Below are 19,244 nucleotides of genomic sequence, written 5' to 3'. Positions count from 1 at the left end.
AGCATCTCCAGTCTTGGTATGTTGTAAACACTGTTCTGCATCACCTTCTGATTGGTCAAATAAAAAGCTGAACAGCCAATAGCTGGGCTGGAGAGTTAGGGCGGGACTTTTAATCCCAGAGAGAGGGAGGGTCTCAGGTGGAGATGAAGGAGGAGCAGCCAGAGTGAGACTAAGATGGCAGGTAACAGGCAATGTGGCTGGGAAGTAGACCAGGCCAGAACTGTCAGGTTAGAAGAGCCAAGCATCAGTCCAACTATAGTGCTTGAAGTTTAAAAAAAAACAAAAACAAAAACATAATAAGTCTCATTGTCATTATTCAGGAGCTGGGGTGGGTACAGAAAAAAAACTTGCATTTTACACTTTTTATTACATTTTTGAACATGTGTGTTACAGGTTTGCAAGTGCCATTGATGCACACATGGAGGTGTGAGGACAGCTTTCGGGATCTGTCCTGTCCTTCCAGGGACTCAGGGATTGAACTCAGGCTGTCAGGGCTGAGGCAAGGCTTTCACCTATTGAGACAACTTACCAGCTCCCTTGTAAGACCTAGTAAGTGACAAACTAGATTTCACAATTATCTAAGTCACAGAATCTATGAAATAAAGTTAAAAAGAAAATCTCACCCAGGGTGAAACATCAAGGGGCTGGGAGGATGGTTCAGTTAGCAAATTGTTGGCCATACCAGCATGAACCTTGATCTCTAGAACTCATGTTTAAAAAGAAAAAAAAGAAAGGTGGGTGTGACAGCTTGCACTTGTACTTGCTGCGTGTGGTGGGTGGAGACAGGCATAGCCAATCAAGAAGCTCCAGGCCAGCCAATGACACCACAAAAATAAGGTGGGTGTGGTCCCTGAGGAATGACTTGTGAGGATGACCTCTGGACCCGCATTCATGTGCACACATATGCACTCACTCATATGAACACACACACACACACACACACACACACACACACACACACACACACACATCTTATCAGTAAATTTATTCAGAGACTCTACACAACATAAATATAGTATTACATGGTAAGCATCAATTGCTTTATTCATAGCTGTGACAGATACCTGAGGAGGTAAAAACAAACAAACAAACGAACTTATTTTAGCTCTTGGCATCAAAGGTCCCACTCCACAGTCCTTGGCTATTGTGTATGGGCCCACGGAGATGAGGAATATCATGGCAGCAGGAATTTGTGGCAAAGGCTAGTCACCTCCATGGAAGATAAGAGCTGAGAGAGGGGGGCAGACAGAGACAGAAACAGAGGAAGAGACAGAGAGGGAGAGGGAGACAGAGAGATAGAGACAGAGTCAGCGAAATAGAGGGGAAGAGAGAGACAGACAGAGACAGAGAATATGGTTTCTCTGGAGGACTCTCCTTTGTCCTCTCTCATTCCATCTGGACCCCAGCCTATGGAATAATGCTGTGTGCATCCAAGGTACCGTTCTTCCTTTAGTTGGTCCTCTCTAGAAATGCCCTCAAGACGTGCCCAGGGTGTGCTTAACTAATCTTCTAGATATTTTTCAACCCACCAACATGGTAGGTGTTTAGTTTCTGTGTCTTCAAAGGCATTAAGTCAATGACAGAGAAATCACCAAAGCTCACCTACTTATACTGCCAGGCTCCTCATCGTGACCGTGATGGCAATGACAACCAGACAGTACCGATAATAACCATATCAGGCTTTAGCATTAGATGCTATATTGTATACACTGCATTCCCTGTTCTTTCCAGAGAAAAGAGGGTGCCCTCCCTGGGCCTACTCCTTCTAACTACACCGCTGAATAAACAAAGAGTCTACCTGGCCAAAGAACGACCACCCAGAGCCAGTACTCCTTGCCCTGTCCACTCTGCTCAGGCATCTGGGGCCCCTGAAATCCCTGCCCAAATGATTCCAGAGTGGGCCTACCTGCTTTAGGTGTATTGCCTTAGAGGTGCGCTCTGCTGTAGGTTTTCCTATAGCCAAGAGGAGGCTGTGGGCCATGGTTTGGCTGGAGCTGGGTTGAGGTCCTGGGACAGAGTAGGCCCAGTAGTGGGGAGAAAGGGAGTGAGCGGGCTATAGAAAGGGTTGAGGAGTGGGAAGAAAAGTGAATGTGCTGGAGGCCATTGGGGGCTGGAGATGGTGCTTGCTTTCTATCCCCTTTAAATGCTGGCTGCCAAGGTATTCAAACGCCCTCAATACAATCCTGGCCTCCCTATCGGCCTTAAACTAGCTCGGACTGTGGAACATGTTTTATTTAACAACCAATTAGCTTGACTTAAACTGGAAAGTGTTTAGACACACAGCATATGGCAAAATATGCACGCCTGTGCTCTTCGCCTGGACTTCAACATGGCGGCAGCTGCTTAGAGTCTCTTTGGACCAAAGTAGAGGAAGACTCCTAGAAAGCAAAATGCTCACAGAGCCAGGACTCCAGAAAGAGGCTGGGGTAGTGTGTGAGGATTAAGTGAAGCAGAGGCCACGGTGGTCCTTCAGTGTTGCTGGGAAAGGGATGGCAGGAATGGGAGCCATTCTCACAGAGGAGCAGCAGGGATCCAGTGATGGCCGAGGTGGGGGGAGGGGTGTGGAGTGCAGATGGCTCTTAGGACAAGTCAGAGGGTTTGTGGTTTCTGGTGTCATTTCTTATTAGATACTTGAGTTGTTTAAAAGTATTAAGTGTTGCTTTCTAGGAGCTGGCTGAACAGCTCAGCAGGTGAAGACATTCACCACAGGCCTGATGGCTGGGTTTGATCCCCAGAACTCACGTGATTGGTAGGAGAGAACCGATTGTACACAAACCCCATCACACACCCACTCCCAACAAATAAATACCTGTAAACGCATTTTGTCGTTGTTGTTGTCCGCACATTTAAAAAAATTTTTTTTTTTTTTTTTAAAAAGTCACCCTCTGTATTGATTGATTGCTTTCTGTTGCTGTGCTAAAATGTCAGGGCCAAAGCAACGTAAGAACAAATTGATTTTGGTTAACTGTTCCAGAGGGCTGGATGTCCATACGGCCGGGAAGGCACGGCAGCAGGGGCAGGGAGATGAAGGCCACATCTCAACCTCATACAAGAGGCAAAGCGAGCGAACTAGGAGAGTAAGTAGGCTGTGAACTCCCAAAGCCCAACCCTAGTGATGTGTACCTTCCTTCCGAAAGGTTTCCTGTCCCCCCCACCCCGCCCCCAAGCAGTGCCACCAAGTGCCCCAATACAGCCTGTGGGAGACATTTCTTATGAGAAGTACAGCACATTATTAGACATTGGCATTTCTAAAATATTTTCTTGCTGGGCTCGGTGGCTCACACCTTTAATCCCAGCACTCGGGAAGCAGAGGCAAAAGGATCTCTGTGAGTTCCAGGCCAGCCTGGTGTACTAGTGAATTCCAGGACAGCTAAGATTACACATAGACCCTGTCTCCAAAAAATAACAAACAAACAAAACCGAAAAGACAAAAAAAAAAAGAATAAATAAATAAGTAAACAAATATCTCAGGTCTCTTATCAGCACACGGTACTGGAGTCAGAATAAATCCCTTTGAATTTTGTTTTGCTTTGTTTTTGTTTTTGTGACAGAGCTGGCTGCTCTGCAACAAGCGCCGTAGACCAGGATGGCCTTGAACTTACGGCGATCTGGCTGCCTCTGCCTCCTGAGTGCTGGAATTGAAGGTGTGTGCCACCTCTGTCAGCTTTAAAGGTTTTTCATGATTTCTAGCCTAATAATTCTACTTCACCGACTACATTTGTAACGGGCACACACTCGGCAGCCTTCCTTCTTCTCCTTTCTATTTGCCACTGCACTCAACACCCTCTGTTAGAGTGCATTGTTCACGTGGTCTTCTCCTGGTATCTTCAGGCTTGGAGACTGGCTCCCCCATCTTCTCCTACGACACGGTTTAGGCAACTCTCAAAGCAGGCATTTCACTTGTTCCCATCTGTGGTCTGAGCTCCTGGGTCCTTGCTCCTTGGATGTTGTAGTCCACTTGATTGTTAGAGGAATTAACTAATCCAGTTTCCAGTTTAGCCTTGCTGGCTTTTTGTTAGGAGACTCAAAAGGGGAATGTGAAAGAATATGGACTCTTGGTCATGATCTCTGAACTCCACTTAGAGAAACCTAATTATATGAGGCTTCCTCAAGTGGACAGGTAGCCTGGATTCTACCTGAGCAAAGTTGGAGACTGAAACATGTATAACTAGATACCGGAGCACACGAGAACTAAATTAAATTTCACATGATTTTTCCCATGTCCTTTCATTTCTAAAATTTTAAGTCAAATTCATAGAGACTTAAACAAAACAGTACCCAGCAAGAAAAATAAATGAGCTCTGAACGTGTAAAAAAGGGGGGGGGGAACTTATTGTTTGATGTATATATTAGTTATTTGTCTCATTGTTTCAATGAAACACCCAGTTCTGGGGGATGTTCTGATGCTGGCCCTTCAGATCTGGTGACTCCCCGGATATACCTATCCTTGTTGTTTATACCTGCCCAAGACACACCTGATTGGTTGATTTAATGACCTATACCTGGGCAGGGAAGAATGGGGTAGGTGTGGCTAAGGTTCTCCAGCTTTTGCAAACAGGAAAATCATAGGAAACAGGTGGACGAAAAGAGAGGAGGACGCCGTGATGGGTTAGGTGGAGAAGGAACCATTCGGGCAAGGAGGAGGGATTCTGAGATAGCATGGATGGAAAAAACACCAAGATGAAAAATATAAGCAAGTATGTTGGGATTGTGGATGGAAGATAGCTCAGATGAGGATGGTGAGTGAGGATGGCATTGGATGCGGGCTGGGAGGTGGATGGTGAGGTTATTGAGACTGTGTAGGTGAAATATCTGCCTGGGCCAAGGTAAATAAGGCAATTACAAAATCTAACAGGTGCCTGTGCTTTATTATTTGTGATAGCGGATTAGATATTATCGCCGTGACAATCTTAGGGCTAATAATAAGCATTAGTCCAGCACTTATGTTTCATTTACTGCAATAACCTGGCAAGGAAGGCTTGAGGGAAGAAGCGGATTCATAGTGTGGGGGCACAGTCCACAGTGGTGGGCGAGGCATGGCAGGGGGAGCTTGAGGCAGCCGGCCACATTGTACCCACAGCCAGGAAACCCTGAGAGTTGAATATGGCCGTGCTGTTCAATTTCTGCTCTTTATTCAACGAGGGATCCCAACCCTTAGAAGCTGTTCTTCCCTCCCCAGTTAAACTTCATCAGAAGCACCCTAACAGAAATGGCCAGAGATCTGCCTCCTAGGTGATTCTAAGCCCTATCACGTTGACGGTCAGGATTAATCATCACACTCAGGGGAGCTCCATATTCTTAGGATCTCTGACAGAGAGAAGCAGCCAACCTGACGTGTAGCTCTGAAGCTATCCTGGGGACCCCTGGGTGTCTGTGCCTCTTACTGGCTTCACTCGTGGGAGAAGCAACAAGCTGGTTTAAGGTCCAACTTTTGAGGGTATTTGCCTCCCAAAGCCTCCCATTGGCTGAAATCCATAGAGTTTGGATTTGAACGGAGGTCTACCGGGTGGCGCTACTCCCTTCTGACCTCTAGATCCCTCTGGAAGCTGTAAGGCTGGGGCTTGAGTGGACTGCTTTGGAAGGCCACTTAGGCTCAAGTAATGTGTCTCAGACTGCTGGGGAAGGTGAGGGAGGATTGAGATAAGGATACAAAATCTATCATGGGTAAATGTTCTTCAAAGCACACGTAATGGAATCTAAAAATACAGACAACTAGTGCCATGTGCCTGTAATTCTAACGTTTGGGAGGCAGAGGCAAAGGGACTGCAGGTTCAAGACCAGACTAAGCCAAACAGGGTGAGCCTGTCTCAAACCAAATTTAAAGGTCATAAGGGGCATGAGCAGGAAAGAGGTTTCCCATAGCAGGAACAGGTGGAGCACGTGTCCTCTGCAGCTGACTGCTTTAAATCCGAGCTTGGAAACTTGGCGACACCCTTGCTTATTCATGGAAGTCAGTGGCTGCTCCTTCCCTTTTGCCTCTCAGTGAGACATGGACCATACCCACCCTCCTCAGAACCAGTCCTGTGGTGTGCACTGTCACCTAACATGTTAGAAAATAATCTGGGTGCCTTCAGACCTTGCTTGGAGAGAAGGGTTTCAAAGAGGTTTCACTATTTCCTGTGTCTTCACAGGACGAAGACTTGCTGATGGCAAGTGGCGGGAGAATGAATATATACTCCTTTACCAGGCGCGGCACGGTATAGGCCTGCAGGCTGAGCTTCCTGCTGGACACTGTGAGATGATGGATGCTACGGTACCTCGAGAAGGAAGGCTTTCAATATGTGGAGCCAGGAAGCTAGGTACGCTCTGTCCTACCAGTCCCTGCCCTGCCTACTTCCGTTGACTCATTTCACTTTCTGTACCAAGTGGTTGTTCTAACAAACACCTCCTCCTTCTTCATCTGCCCAAGTCACCTTCACCCTGGGCTGTGGGCATTAAAGTTATACTGTAATTCAAAAGCTGATTTCTATACCACCATTATCTGGTTACAGTCCTTGTTCTGAGACTTTCCTGTCCCAATGCTGGGTAAACACTGCTCCTTAATTGTCCCCTGATATGCCAATAAAGCAGCTTACAGCCAATTGCCAAGCAGGGGAGAGAACAGGGCTGTAATTCCTGCCATCCAGGGGAGGAGGATTTAGAAGAGGAGGTAAGGGGTTCAAACATGGGCAGAGGGTCAGGAGGGATGAGAGAGAGAGAGAGAGAGAGAGAGAGAGCTCAGCAAGAAAAGCTACAAAGTGCAGGTATCTCTGGGATACATGTTGGGAGAAAGCCAAATTAGCTTAGAGGGTTAAGAGTAAACACTGCTCAGTTCTTGTGTTGTGAAGTTTGTTAAAATAATATAATAGAGTCTCAATTATTTGTTTGATAGCTTAGGTTAAGAGAGAAACACGTTCTGTAAAAATAACATTAACACTGGCCTTCTTGGCTAATTCCTTTTTCAGAGAGCCCCCTTCTCATCCCTCTTCTCCATTCTTTCCTTCCTTCCCCTCCTCCGTACCCCTTGTGTCCTGCCACTTCCCTACAGCATATAATTTGTGAAGCAGGACCTTGTGGAGGCAGAGGTGCTATTAAACATGCCCCTGGGGAAAAGCCTGGTTTTTTACCCCTTGCCAATCACTGAGATTCCAAATGAATAAAACGAGGCTGAAAACAGTTCCTCCATATTCAGGGGGTGCCAATGGAGTGCATCAGTGAGGGGGATTAGCCGGCACTTGACGAGGCTCAGCAGCTCTCGATACATGTTAGCAATTGTTTTACTCCAGACCATCTAAACGTTTGTCACTTTTGTGCTGCTATACCAGAATGTGAAGTCAGGTAATTAATAAGCAGAAGTCCGGGTTCAAGAACCTGGCAAGGACAAGACCGAGGGCCCCCATCTAGTACAGGCTTGCCTGCCGCATTGTCGCAGGGCAGGAGTGGGCAGAGCTGAGTGCCATGGTATAAAAGGGGCTGTATTTCAGAATCTGCAGCATACAGTGTTATTGATATCTGAGTGTGAATTCTGCTCCACCTCCAAGTTCATGGGAGAATCCCCCTGGAATGATAGTGTTATGAGGTAGGGAGTCTGCAGATGATTGAGTCCCATGAGATTATTCTCTTCTCCAAGAGTTCTGAGGCAGCTGCTGGCCCTCCTTCCACCAGGTTCGACCACAGACAGCATCAGGTCCCTGACACCAGATCTGCTGGTGCCTTGGTCCTGGGCCTCCTAACCTCCAAAGTGACAGAAGCGACTTTTGTGTTTGTAAGGCTCCCAGTTTATGGCATTTGGGGCTGTGGAGGATATTTTTGGGATTCTCAGGATAGAGGCTGGTCCCGTGTAATGTAACAGGATATAAAAACGAACACTCCCACTTCTTCCCTTCCAAATGCCCGGAAAAATGGAGACCGTGTCTGCAGAAGAACTGACTCTTGCTGAGCCAGAAGAGAACAAGAGCAATATCAGGGTCCGAACCCATTACAACTAAGCTTTTCTGAAGTGAGACGAAGCGTAACATGTCCTGCCCAGGTGTGGTGATGCCTGCCATCTGAGCTCTTAGGTGGCTGAGTCAAGCGGATGCGAGCGTTAGAGGCTAGCATGGATTATACAGCAAGGACCTTTCTTGAAAAAATAAAAATAATTGCAAATGCAAACGCTAACTTGTTTCTCGCCACCAAGGCAAAACTTATTTCCATCCCTCCGAAATGCAAACTTTCAGATCAGCAAGACAGGGCCTGAAGCTGCTTTCACCTTGGTCTCCAAGCCGGCTGGGCTGTAGCCATTAGCGATTAGAACTTCTCTCTGGCCTCAAGAGTGAAGCAAGCCGGGGCTTCGGATTAGATCCTGCATGAGAAACAACTGACGTAACGGCTCGAAACACGGCAGGCTGGAAGCGCTAGGGAAAAATAAAGAGCGTCAAGGACGGCTGGGTTAATGAGTACAGCTAGCACAGCTGCTCTCACCTCTGGAGGCGGGAGCAGCTGACGTGGGCGGAGTGGAGTGGAAAATGCGGCTGGTGACAGCAGCGGCCCTTTCCGGGTGCTTACTCTACGGCGATACATAATGGGGCGTGATTGGCGTGGCCTGCCGAACAAGAGCCTGCCGGACTGTAATCAGAACACAGCGCTCATCAGAATGGCCGAACAAAAATCGCTTCCACGTGAGGCTGCATTCCGCATGACTCGCTTTGAAAGTTTATTCATAAAGAGAGGGAGAAAAGCAAAAAAAAAAAAAAAAAAAAAAAAAAAAAAAAAAAACGCCACCGCACATGCCGTGCAAAACTCAGATCCGTGCAATAGGAAGGGATGGGCTTCTGTAGGATGGACAGTGGGGGTCGTCTCTAAATGTCCTCGTCAGGAAGATTCGCTTTGGTTAAATGGCTGTCTTATCTTTGTCACATTCCTTTTGTACCAGCGTTTCTGCCTGGAGACTCAGCTGAACCGCCATAAGAAATCCCTTCTCGGTTTGAATAGGTACAGTTTTGAAGGGTTCTCTTTGAAGATGAAGTTCAACCCAGCTATACATATTTTTTTTCAAAGCTTCATATTAAAAAATATGTAAATCAATCACCCATCACTCCAATATATTTCTGGTAATTCCCCAGCCCCGATCCCAGAGAACTGAATTCATTCTTAGATTCTCATTTGTCTTGTATTTAGTATATACAGCATAGAAACTTTGTTTTCTGGCTTGTTGCAAATGATTACTTTTGTCACTACTCTCTTTGCTCTTGAGTTCACTAGTGACCTAAATCGGTTCCATCCCATCACATTGTGGTGCTGCGGGCTGGCGTCCTCACCTAGGCTACACAAGTGTCTCCCTGAGCTCTGTCTACAGCCTGTAGGCTGCATTCCTAGTGTTCTCATAGGGGCACTTACCATCAACGGCCCCACAAAAGCTGCCCCATGCAGGCCTCCTGGCCCATTGTCTGAAATATGATTTCCAGGACATTTTACAAGATCAGCTCAAACTTAGTAAAACATCATGTCATGTCCCTCTCACCGAGAGCTTAATCCTAGTAGGGCGAGCAGCAGACAACTCAGGACATTTTATGAACCCGCCAATGGGAGGGTGCTTTCATCAGCTACACTCCTATTTTAACAGCATCTTTAGAAACTGTAGACGGGATTGGCTTCTATGATTTTGTCACATACTAATAAGACTGCAGGCAGATACTGATGCTGATGGGTACCTGTGTTTGTTAAACACTACGGTCATGGTATTCCAATGGTTTGGTGTAACCATTGGCTGAGGCCGGCTACTCCAGTAGGCAACCTGCTCAAGTGCAGCCGCAGTGGAACCTTGGGAGTTGCACGGCAAACCACCATGCTCAGCAAAATTGTAAAACATGAAACAGGAATAGTATCAAACTTACAACGTCTGCTCTGTTAGTCACAGCCTGAGGAATGGAGACTGGATGACTTGGGACACAGAGCCACACACACCTGTTTACAGGGTTGTCAGCGCCTTGGATACAGGGACTGCGCGGAGGGGTAGGTCTTAGGACTATTACTCAGCTTGTGGGCCCTCACCCCGATAAACCCGCTGCCAAGTTGAAAAACGTATGAATGGTAAAGTGCGTTTTAACACATCCGACTTAACAGCTCAGCATAGCCAAGGTGCTCAGAATGCTTAAACTCGCCTACAGGTGCAAAATCATCTAGCACAGGCCTGTTCTGTGCTAAAGCACTGAGTATATCCTGTACCTTTACTGTCCTAAAAGAAGCAGAATGGCTGGAGGGGTAAGCCTTTGAACCACTGTAAGGCTCAAAAGTTCTGCATCGAGGAGTTACCACTGACACAGATGTTTACTTGTTGAATTGACTAGTGTAGAACTGTTTACTTGTAGAACTGGCTTGGGTGCTGGTTAATGAGTCTTACTACTGTGTAACTATCACTCAGATGAACCTAATGAAGTTATCAGGTACTTAAGTTAGTTAAATTCTGAAGCCTACTGATTTTTTTTTATGGTCTACTCAGGTTAATGACCATGCAGGTCATGGAGCTGGGCCTCTTAAATTGTTTTGTTTTCAAGACACCCAGACTTTGATTGCAGGTTGAATAAATACACTGATAATCTTTCCATGAGATGGCCGAGCCAGACAAACTGGTTTAGCCTTATCCCAAATAGTATTCAGCAAACCGAGTGTCAGCTGTTGGCAGGACTTCTTGTCCAGCAGCTCCTGCTTGGACAGACAGAACTGGGCTGCCTTTATCGATAGTTTTTGTGTGCTCTGGAGCTTCGAGCAGGCATGCTGCCTTCTGGGAATGGCTGTGAACTTCCAGACGACTCCAAAGCTGTTCCGAGTTCCTCTTCTAGTGCAACAGGCTGAATGCCAATGTAGTTGACCTTTGACATTTGCTAAAACATCATCTCCTAGAATTTTCTCTCATCTTAAACCCAATATGCAGAGTGATTAGTGTAGTTTTTCTTCTTAAAAGACTTGCTCCTTGTCCATCTGTAGGCAACTAGAACTTTCCAGTGAACAGGCCGGAAAACATGTCAGAGGTAACAGTGTTAGTGGGCTCCTGCTAATCACATCTCTGTGACAAAGATCCCACTTCCTAGACAAGCTTGGCTGAACCTAAAGCCTTCACAAGAATGTTTGGATTTAGCAGAATGTGGTTAATATCTTCATTCTTAATATTCCAGCCAGATCATTTCCAAGTATAATCTTATCTCAGGCAAGAAACTATTTTAAGGGACAAAGTAAAACCCAGAATGCCTGGTTCAAGACCACTTGGAGCCTAGGAGCTAACAGCAGCTCTCCTAGCTTATGGACAGGTCTGTTTCCTGTTACAGCTCCCTCGGTCCAGACAACAGAGCTGATGTCTGCAGGACTGGGAGACAGCAAGGACACTTTCTACAGGGTCTTGGGAGGCAGGTGTCCAGGGTGCAGGATTTACAACTAGACTGTGGTATCTACCTGTTCTAAACAAACACTAAGGCTCCCCTTGTTTACTTTCCCAAAATACAGTCTAAAGTACTGAACACAAATGTTGTAAATAACTCAAAAAGGCTCCAGCCAAATAAGGAGGGGCTATTATGAACATAGTTGAGCAAGAAACCACCCAGATGTCCCTCAACTGAAGAATGGATACAGAAATTGTGGTACATTTACACAATGGAATACTACTCAGCAATTAAAAACAAGGAAATCATGAAATTTGCAGGCAAATGGATGGAACTAGAGAAGATCATCCTGAGTGAGGTAACCTAGAAGCAGAAAGACACACATGGTATATAACTTATAAGTGGATATTAGCCATATAATATAGGATAAACATACTAAAATCTATAGTCCTAAAGGAACTAAACAAGGAAGACTCTAGGGAAGAGGCTGAACCCTCATTCAGAAGGGCAAACAGGATAGACATTGGAAGACAGGGAACAGGACAGGTGCCTACCAGAGGGCCTCTGAGACTCCACCCACTTAGGGTATCGAAGGAGATGCTGAGACTCATAGCCAAACTTTGGGCAGAGTGCAGGGAAATTTTTGGAAAAAGAGGGAGCTAGAACGACCTGGAAGGGACAGGAGCTCCACAAGGAGACCAAAAGAGCCAACATAACAGGGACAATGGGAGCCTGAAGAGACTGATGCACCAACCAAGGACCATGCATGGAGAGGACCTAGACCCCCTGCTCAGATGTAGGCCACGGGCAGCTCAGTCTTCATGTGGGTTTCCTAGGAAGGGGAGCAGGGGCTGTCTCTGACATGGACTCTGTTGCCTGCTCTATGATCACTTTCCCCTTGGTGGTGGGGCCATTGCCAGGCTAGAGAAAGATGATGCAGGCAGTCCTGATGAGACTTGATAGGCAGGGGTCAGAAAGAAAGGGAGGAGAGCTCCCCCTTTCTGAGAATTAGGAGAGGGGAATAAGAGGGACAGGGAGGGAGGATGGGACTGGGAGGAGACGAGGGAGAGGGCTACAATTGGGATGTAAAGTGAATGTTATAAAAAATAAATTAAAATTTAAAAAAAAATGAGGAGGTGGACAACACACTATCCCTATTGCCACTACTGCTTAAGTATAAAGAAGTGTAGATGCTTATGAAAAAAAGACTCATCTTTTTAATAGTACATTTTAATAAGAATAAATGCTCAAAACAGTATAAACATAACAGCGAAGGAATTTTCCAGGAAGCAGCTTGTGAAAGTAAAAAGGTTTTATTTTGATTGACTTCTCAATGTATTAATACCAACTTAATGGCAGAAATTTGGTTCCACTGAAACTTGGTAATGCTACAGAGAGCTACGACTTTTCCCAGGAAGTAGGTGAACGGCTGGAAAGAGAAAGCACAACTTTCTAGCAGCACGGCAATCTAAACCACAGCCCATGGGCTTGTAGCGTTTATATTCAGAATGGCACGAACACTTTTTTTTTTAGCTGGTGACAGAAGTGAGAAATGGGAAACAAGACCTGGACACCGGATGGAGCACTGTGTGTACTGTGACAACAGCAGATGAACCAAATAGAAGGGCTAGAAGGATAATCATAGAAAAGGGAACCAATATTTTACTCAAATGCTTTTTAGAGCCTTTCTGTAGATACAAATATATATATATATTTATCCAAAAATATGTTTTATACAGATAAATGTTTCTCAATTAAAGATGGGTCCAAAGCTATAGCATAACATAAAGCATGTCTTCTGTTAAGACTCTCCACCTGAATTCTCAATTTCTTTAAAGTTAGTGCATTAGTTTTCCAAATATAATTACCTGACACCTTTTTTTATAGCTATAAATCAAGTAGGCATCACTTTTTAAAAGGGTTTGAGGGTTAAATGGTATCTCATTAAGATGCTATGCATATCAAACTTACAACAAGCCCCGTTAAGAATTATTATTAAACATATCAAAAAGGGCTATGTAAGTTGAATATTCTTCTTCACAGTAAACATTTTGATTGCCACTTGATGATAAATGTTGAAAATGCACAAAAGACTTCACTTCCTAAGTACTCTTATGTTAATAAGACATCTGCTCCAATATACGGCAATAAATTTTGTAGTAACTATCAGTACTTTTTAATGGGATGTAACACCTACAACAACTACCTAGAAAATAAAGCACAATTATTTTGGTGATTTTACAAATCTTTTTTTTTCCCCAGGTGTAAAGGTTACAAAAAACTCCTAAAAATTAGAGAACACTGAAAACATTAAAAGTTTGACATCTGACTTTATAGTATTTCCATTTTACCCTGAAAGACAACTTAAAAAATATGACCTTTTTAGAATAGGTCACCTTGCTATAATATTATAAAAAATTGGTGAGAGCAAGAAAAAATTTCACTGGTTATGTGGGGGTTTTTGTAAATGGTTTCTCCCCAAACCATTAGAAAAACGTTAAAGACAAAAAGCAAAATAAAATATGTGGTGGTCCCTAAACTATTTTGAAGGCAGGTAGCCGAGTCTAAACTAACATATTTTCTCACTCCTAGTAATCCTCTTCCCATCGATGCCCTTTTTACATGGCAGGGACAGTACAACAGCAAAAATCAAAGAGCAGAAACTATATTTTCAAGAACAGAAAAATTGCTAGTGCCGAAAGACAGAGTAGAAAGCAAATTCTTTGGGGGACACTAATCAAGTCAGTTTGCGATCTATTATGAAGACTTCTCTTTTCTATTCCGCGGAGAGTCAGCTCCATTTGATGTGACTGTTCCATTCACACCGTTCTCTGAAATGAGAGAAATGCAGGCATTATTCTCGTCATAAGCAGATGTCTATAATAAGTGCTATACACAATGTATCTGCAGGCAAGAAGTTAAAGTCCAAAGTTGTCAGGCAACATTTGTGATCTTAATCTGAACCAGGACTTGAGCACACAGGAATGGAAGGAGGGAAGTAAAGAGAAAAAAGGTAGGGTGGAAAAACTGCTGTAAAGTGACGATGTTACAAATCGTTATCCTGTAGATGTTCTACAGCCATCCTGTAGAACACAGCTAGAGCTGTCTCCCACTGGGTGGCCAAGTCCTTGCAGTTCTTTTTTTACTACGTGGAGAAGCTGTTATTGGGGATGGTAATGTGTACTACAGCCTCTTCCTGTACACTCTCACGGCGTGCCAGTGGTGGTAGCACACGCATTTAATCCTAGCATCTGGGAGGCACAAACAGGTGATTTCTGTGAATCACAGCCTATACACGCAGAATATATGCCCTATGGGGGTATAAAAGAAGCATTTATTGAACTTGAGTACAGGCTGAACTTCCATCAAATTTCAGCAAATTTTAGGGAAAGAAAATCCTTCGGAGGATAGTCTTTAATCAGGTGGAATTTAGACAGACAACAGGAGAAAGAGAAGCAGGAAATGAGAGAATGTCTAATAAACCAAATAATGGACCCACAAAACAGTCATGGTCAAAAGAGAAATCAAACTACAATTATAAAATGTTTGGAACTGAAAAGCGGTCAAGGCTTGAGAAGTCCAGCCAACACAGACAGGGATAAGGGAGAGTTTATCCTGAACTCTGGGTGATTCTCAAGGAGAGGGGAAGACCACTGACTAGAAACCATCTCAAAAAAAGACCCCAACAGTACAATAGCCAACCAGACCTAAGGCTGGAAGCAAGAGCAGGAAATGACACAGTAAAAAGACACATAAACAAACAAATAAATGTATGTGAAGATAAAAGAAAAACCTAAAAGTATTTTTGCTTTCTTTTTCTTTTTTTTTTTTTTTTAACAGAGCTAGGGATTGTACCGTGGGGATCATGGGCTCTGGGGAGGTGCTCTACTCTAGCTACATCTTCACTCTTACTTGCTGGGATTCTGACTGACAAGGAAAACAGGCATAACATCAGTGAATATCACAGGCTGCTGAAAACAAGAGATTAAGTGGAGACTAAGTCCTATCGTCAGTGTGAATCGGCAGAGATGGGGCTACTGTGCAGCCCTCCAACCTCTCACAGACAAACAGCACCAAAACTGAACAAGGGACAGATTGGTTTAATGCTGTTTATAAGGCTAGCAGAACAGACAAGGATACTGAAAAAAAAGTGCTAATTATAGGTCAAGTCTTTGTATCAGCACAGATGGAAAAACCCTTCCAAATAACTGAAAAACCAACACAGCAAAGTTGCATGTCATCTGTCCCTAACATGAGTGTATGCCAGGAATGACAGTAATTTTACATCAAGAGAAGGCTGGGTGATGCCTCAGTGGGTAACAGTCCTTGCTGCCCAAGCCTGAGGACCTGAGGTCAAATGTCCACAGTCCACACGAAAGCTGCTGGTGCCATATATGCCTGTACCAGCACTCTAGGAGGTGGACACAGGAGGACTGTTGGGCTGGCTGGCTGCCATCCTCGCTCCAGATAAAAGACCCTGTCTGAGGGAGGAAGGCAGAGAGCAAGACACCCAACATCCTTGTGGGCCTCTACGCACACACCATGCCCATACCCATTCTCAAGTCAGGATAACTTAGCAAGAAAATGCTACATAAAGCATCTGGACTGGCCAGGAAGGTGCATAACCGATTCTCCTTTATAGATGATCCAAAAGAACCCACTCCCATTAAAACACTTTTAAAGTCAGTCCAGTAAAGCCTGCAGGATACCAGACTGACATGCAGAAATCAACTGTACTACACACTCAAAATAAAAACAAAATTAAGGAGATGATTGTGTTTTATAGCAGCATCCAAAAGAGTAAAATATTTAGGGAGAAATTTAATCAAGTACTAGACAGACTGATAACTCTAAAATGTAATTGGAAAAAAAATTAAAGAGCAGAATAAACGAAGACATCCATGTTCATGCTCCCCAAGGCAATTTACAGATTAAAGGGAATTTGAATCAAAACTCCAGGTACTTTTTGCAGACACTGAATGGCACATCCTAAATTCACAGACACCTGAAATGACCAAAACACAAAAAAGAAGAAAACTGGAGAAACTTCGATTCCTGACAGCCAAACTTCCAGACCCACACGGACAGCAAGGCAGTGGCCACCCATTCACCCCACAGCAAGGCAGTGAGCCACCCACACCGTGACAGACCCTTAAATACATGTGGCAGAATCCAGAGCTCAGGTCTGATTCATATTTCTAAATTCATTAGAAAGGTGTTAGTGTTCGAGGACAAGAACAACCGTGGATAAACTGTGTAACTCTGAGGAAGACTCCGTGCACTAAAATGATACCACGTTGCTCTCCCTAACGACCCAGCAGTTCCACATCTAGATACATACCTAAGAGACAACAGGAACCAGGCACGCACACGAAGACACGTATAGGTGTGCTTACAACACCTTACTGTTACAAGCTCAAACAACCCAAATGGCCATCAACCAGATAAAGTATTGTAGATTCATACAAGAGTCGTGATTGTGCCGTCCACAGATGACCCTCAAAAACATGCGGCTAGGGGCCCAGGAGATGGCTCGGCAGGTGAAGGTGCCTGCTGCCAAGCCCCAGCCTGAGTTCCGCCAGCAGAAGGTGGGAGGGGAGAACTGTGGCCCTAGAGCTGTCCTCGGACCTCCACGTGCACACTGTGGAGGAAGTGCACTCACTCCCACAAGTAAGAACATAATCTAAGGGATTTTAAAAACACTGTGCTAAGGTTGGCAAGACGTCTCAGCAATTGGAAATGCTTGCTTTGCCTGACCCCTGAGCCCGCGCAAGGTGGAAAAGCAATCTCCACAGCGCTGTCCCCTGACCTCCAAACACATGTACACACACCTACAGAAGGCACAGAGAAGTTAAAATATGCCTACTGAAGTCAGACACAGATGAGCATGTACTGTACTGTTCCACGTACAGAAAATATGGAGCAAAGGTCTGGAAATTAGAAATCCTGTATGTATTTCTACTTTCTTTATCATGTATGCTTCTACATGCTTTCACTTCTGTGTTTCCAAGGTGTAGTCGGCACCAACCTGTTCCTTTTCTGGAGGATCTGCCTTTGGTCATGGCTGGTTTCCTCTTCACAGGTGGGGCCTGGAAGGCAGAATGCTCCCTCCACCTCCGAAGCTGGAAGTTAATGAACTTCCACATCATGAAGGCTTGTGTGATGCAAATGGAGGCCAGGACGGCGATCCTGAGAAGCATGCAAAAACAAAACAAAAATTAAGAGTGTTCGAGAATATGCTACAGAATAAAAGTAGTCTACTGTGACGATGGCAATGACTCGCCTTAGACAAGATTATGCTAAGAAAAAATCATCTCATTCAGAAATGTATCTCGGAAGTTAAACAGAGGCTTTAGTAGAGAGAAAACTATAACAGGCATAAAACCAGATGGAGGGGTCCCTGAGCTGTCCCCTCACTTATGAGGCGTTGGTAACACGGAGAGGCTGGTGGTGTATTCAGTAACAGTGGAATATTAAAGTAAACGCACCTGACTGCCAACACATTGAAGTTTCCAGTACTAAAATCCAGCTTTTGATTCTCTGCTCTTGCCAGGCCAAAACCAACAGTGAGGACCGAAAGAATTAAGGTCAGAAGTCTTCCCAAAACAAAAAGAACCGCCCAGAGAGAAAATCTGTAAGAAAGATGTGTGAAGTCACAGCAACAAAATCGTGAGTAATGGTTCTACTCGAGTTAGACCCTCCTGAGCAAATACATATTCAAACAGTACGTCTCTTGTGTGCCGTTGCTGTGCATGTGTGTGGTGAGCCTGTGGTGGCTGAAATCAGCAAGGGCGCCTACCTCAGTTACTCTCCACCTTACTGTTTGGGAAAACGTCTCACTGAAACTAGAGCTCTCCAACTGTCAGGCCTGTTTGCCCAGTCCCAGTCCCCCCCCTTTTTTATTTTTTATTTTTTGGTTTTTCAAAACAGGGTTTTCTCTGTGTAGCCCTGGTTGTCCTGGAACTAAACCTGTAGACCAGGCTGGCCTCGAACTCACAGAGATCGATCGGCCTGCCTCTGCCTTCCAAGTGCTGGGATTAAAGGTGTGTATTGCCACCACCATCTGGCCCCAGCACCTTTCTGTGCCACCCAATACAGGGCTGGGGATCTGAACCCAGGTCCTAATGCTTGCACAGCAAGCACTTTCTCACTGAGCCATCTTTCTAGTCTCTAAAACAGCATTTCTTATTCTGCAAAAGGGGTTTCTATATTCAAATGCCTGGGAAATTCTAGACTATTAGAGATCCACAGCACCGATTATCCTGTTTAGGTCTTTCTGAACTCTAGTAGACAACTGCTTAATATTTTTGTTCATTAAATACTGGCAGTGTGCTTCAGAACTCATGTACTAGACAGCCGAAACACACTGGGCAGAAGCCAAGACAGCAAGAGTACTGTAAACAAGCAATGCCAAGTCTCATTTCAGAGTCTTAGAGACTTCACACTCTTTCCAAGTTACACCGCTCTTTCTTTCTGATCTGATTTTGGCCATCAATGTCTTTTCACGTCCTTACGACTATATTATCCACGCCTTGTTTATTTCCTTTTTTAACAGCTTTACTGTGTGTTTGCTGCAGGGGCGGGGTACATAGATGCCACGGCCCATGTGTGTTGATCAGAGGACAGTGTGTCAATTTAGCTCATTTCTCACACCTTTATGTGGGTCTGGAACTGAGCTCAGGTCATCAGGCTTTTCTTTTGAGCCACCTCATGGGCTCCACCCCTTTATTTTCTCCTAATAGTCTTCTCTATCACTCCTTTTTGAAACAAAAACCATGCTACCATAGGAAGATTTGATCCCCAAAGCCTTAGAAGCAGCAAGTCCAATACAGTATCATTCCAGCTTTCTTTCTTTCTTTCTTTCTTTCTTTCTTTCTTTCTTTCTTTCTTTCTTTCTTTCTTTCTTTCTTT

The 19,244-nt window shown here is 44.7% G+C and overlaps 1 protein-coding gene across 1 annotated transcript in view; it reads right to left on the bottom strand.

Moving 5' to 3' along the window:
* Nucleotides 1-12,627: 12,627 nt before the first annotated feature.
* The window catches only part of Tram1 (translocation associated membrane protein 1), a 24,678-nt gene continuing 18,061 nt past the window's right edge, over nt 12,628-19,244 (bottom strand). Inside the window, exons 9-11 of the mRNA XM_055603303.1 lie at nt 17,822-17,965; nt 17,362-17,522; nt 12,628-14,164 (exon numbers count right to left, since the gene is read on the bottom strand). Of these exons, the coding sequence (XP_055459278.1) occupies nt 14,091-14,164; nt 17,362-17,522; nt 17,822-17,965 (379 nt within the window). The 3' untranslated portion in view covers nt 12,628-14,090. The remainder of the gene's footprint in view (nt 14,165-17,361; nt 17,523-17,821; nt 17,966-19,244) is intronic.

The sequence above is a fragment of the Psammomys obesus genome, unplaced genomic scaffold, assembly GCF_907164565.1.
Source record: "Psammomys obesus unplaced genomic scaffold, mPsaObe1.curated_primary_1811, whole genome shotgun sequence".
NCBI lineage: Eukaryota > Metazoa > Chordata > Mammalia > Rodentia > Muridae > Psammomys > Psammomys obesus.
Note: the sequence above shows the minus strand (reverse complement) of the source record. Positions and strands in the feature narration are given on the sequence as shown.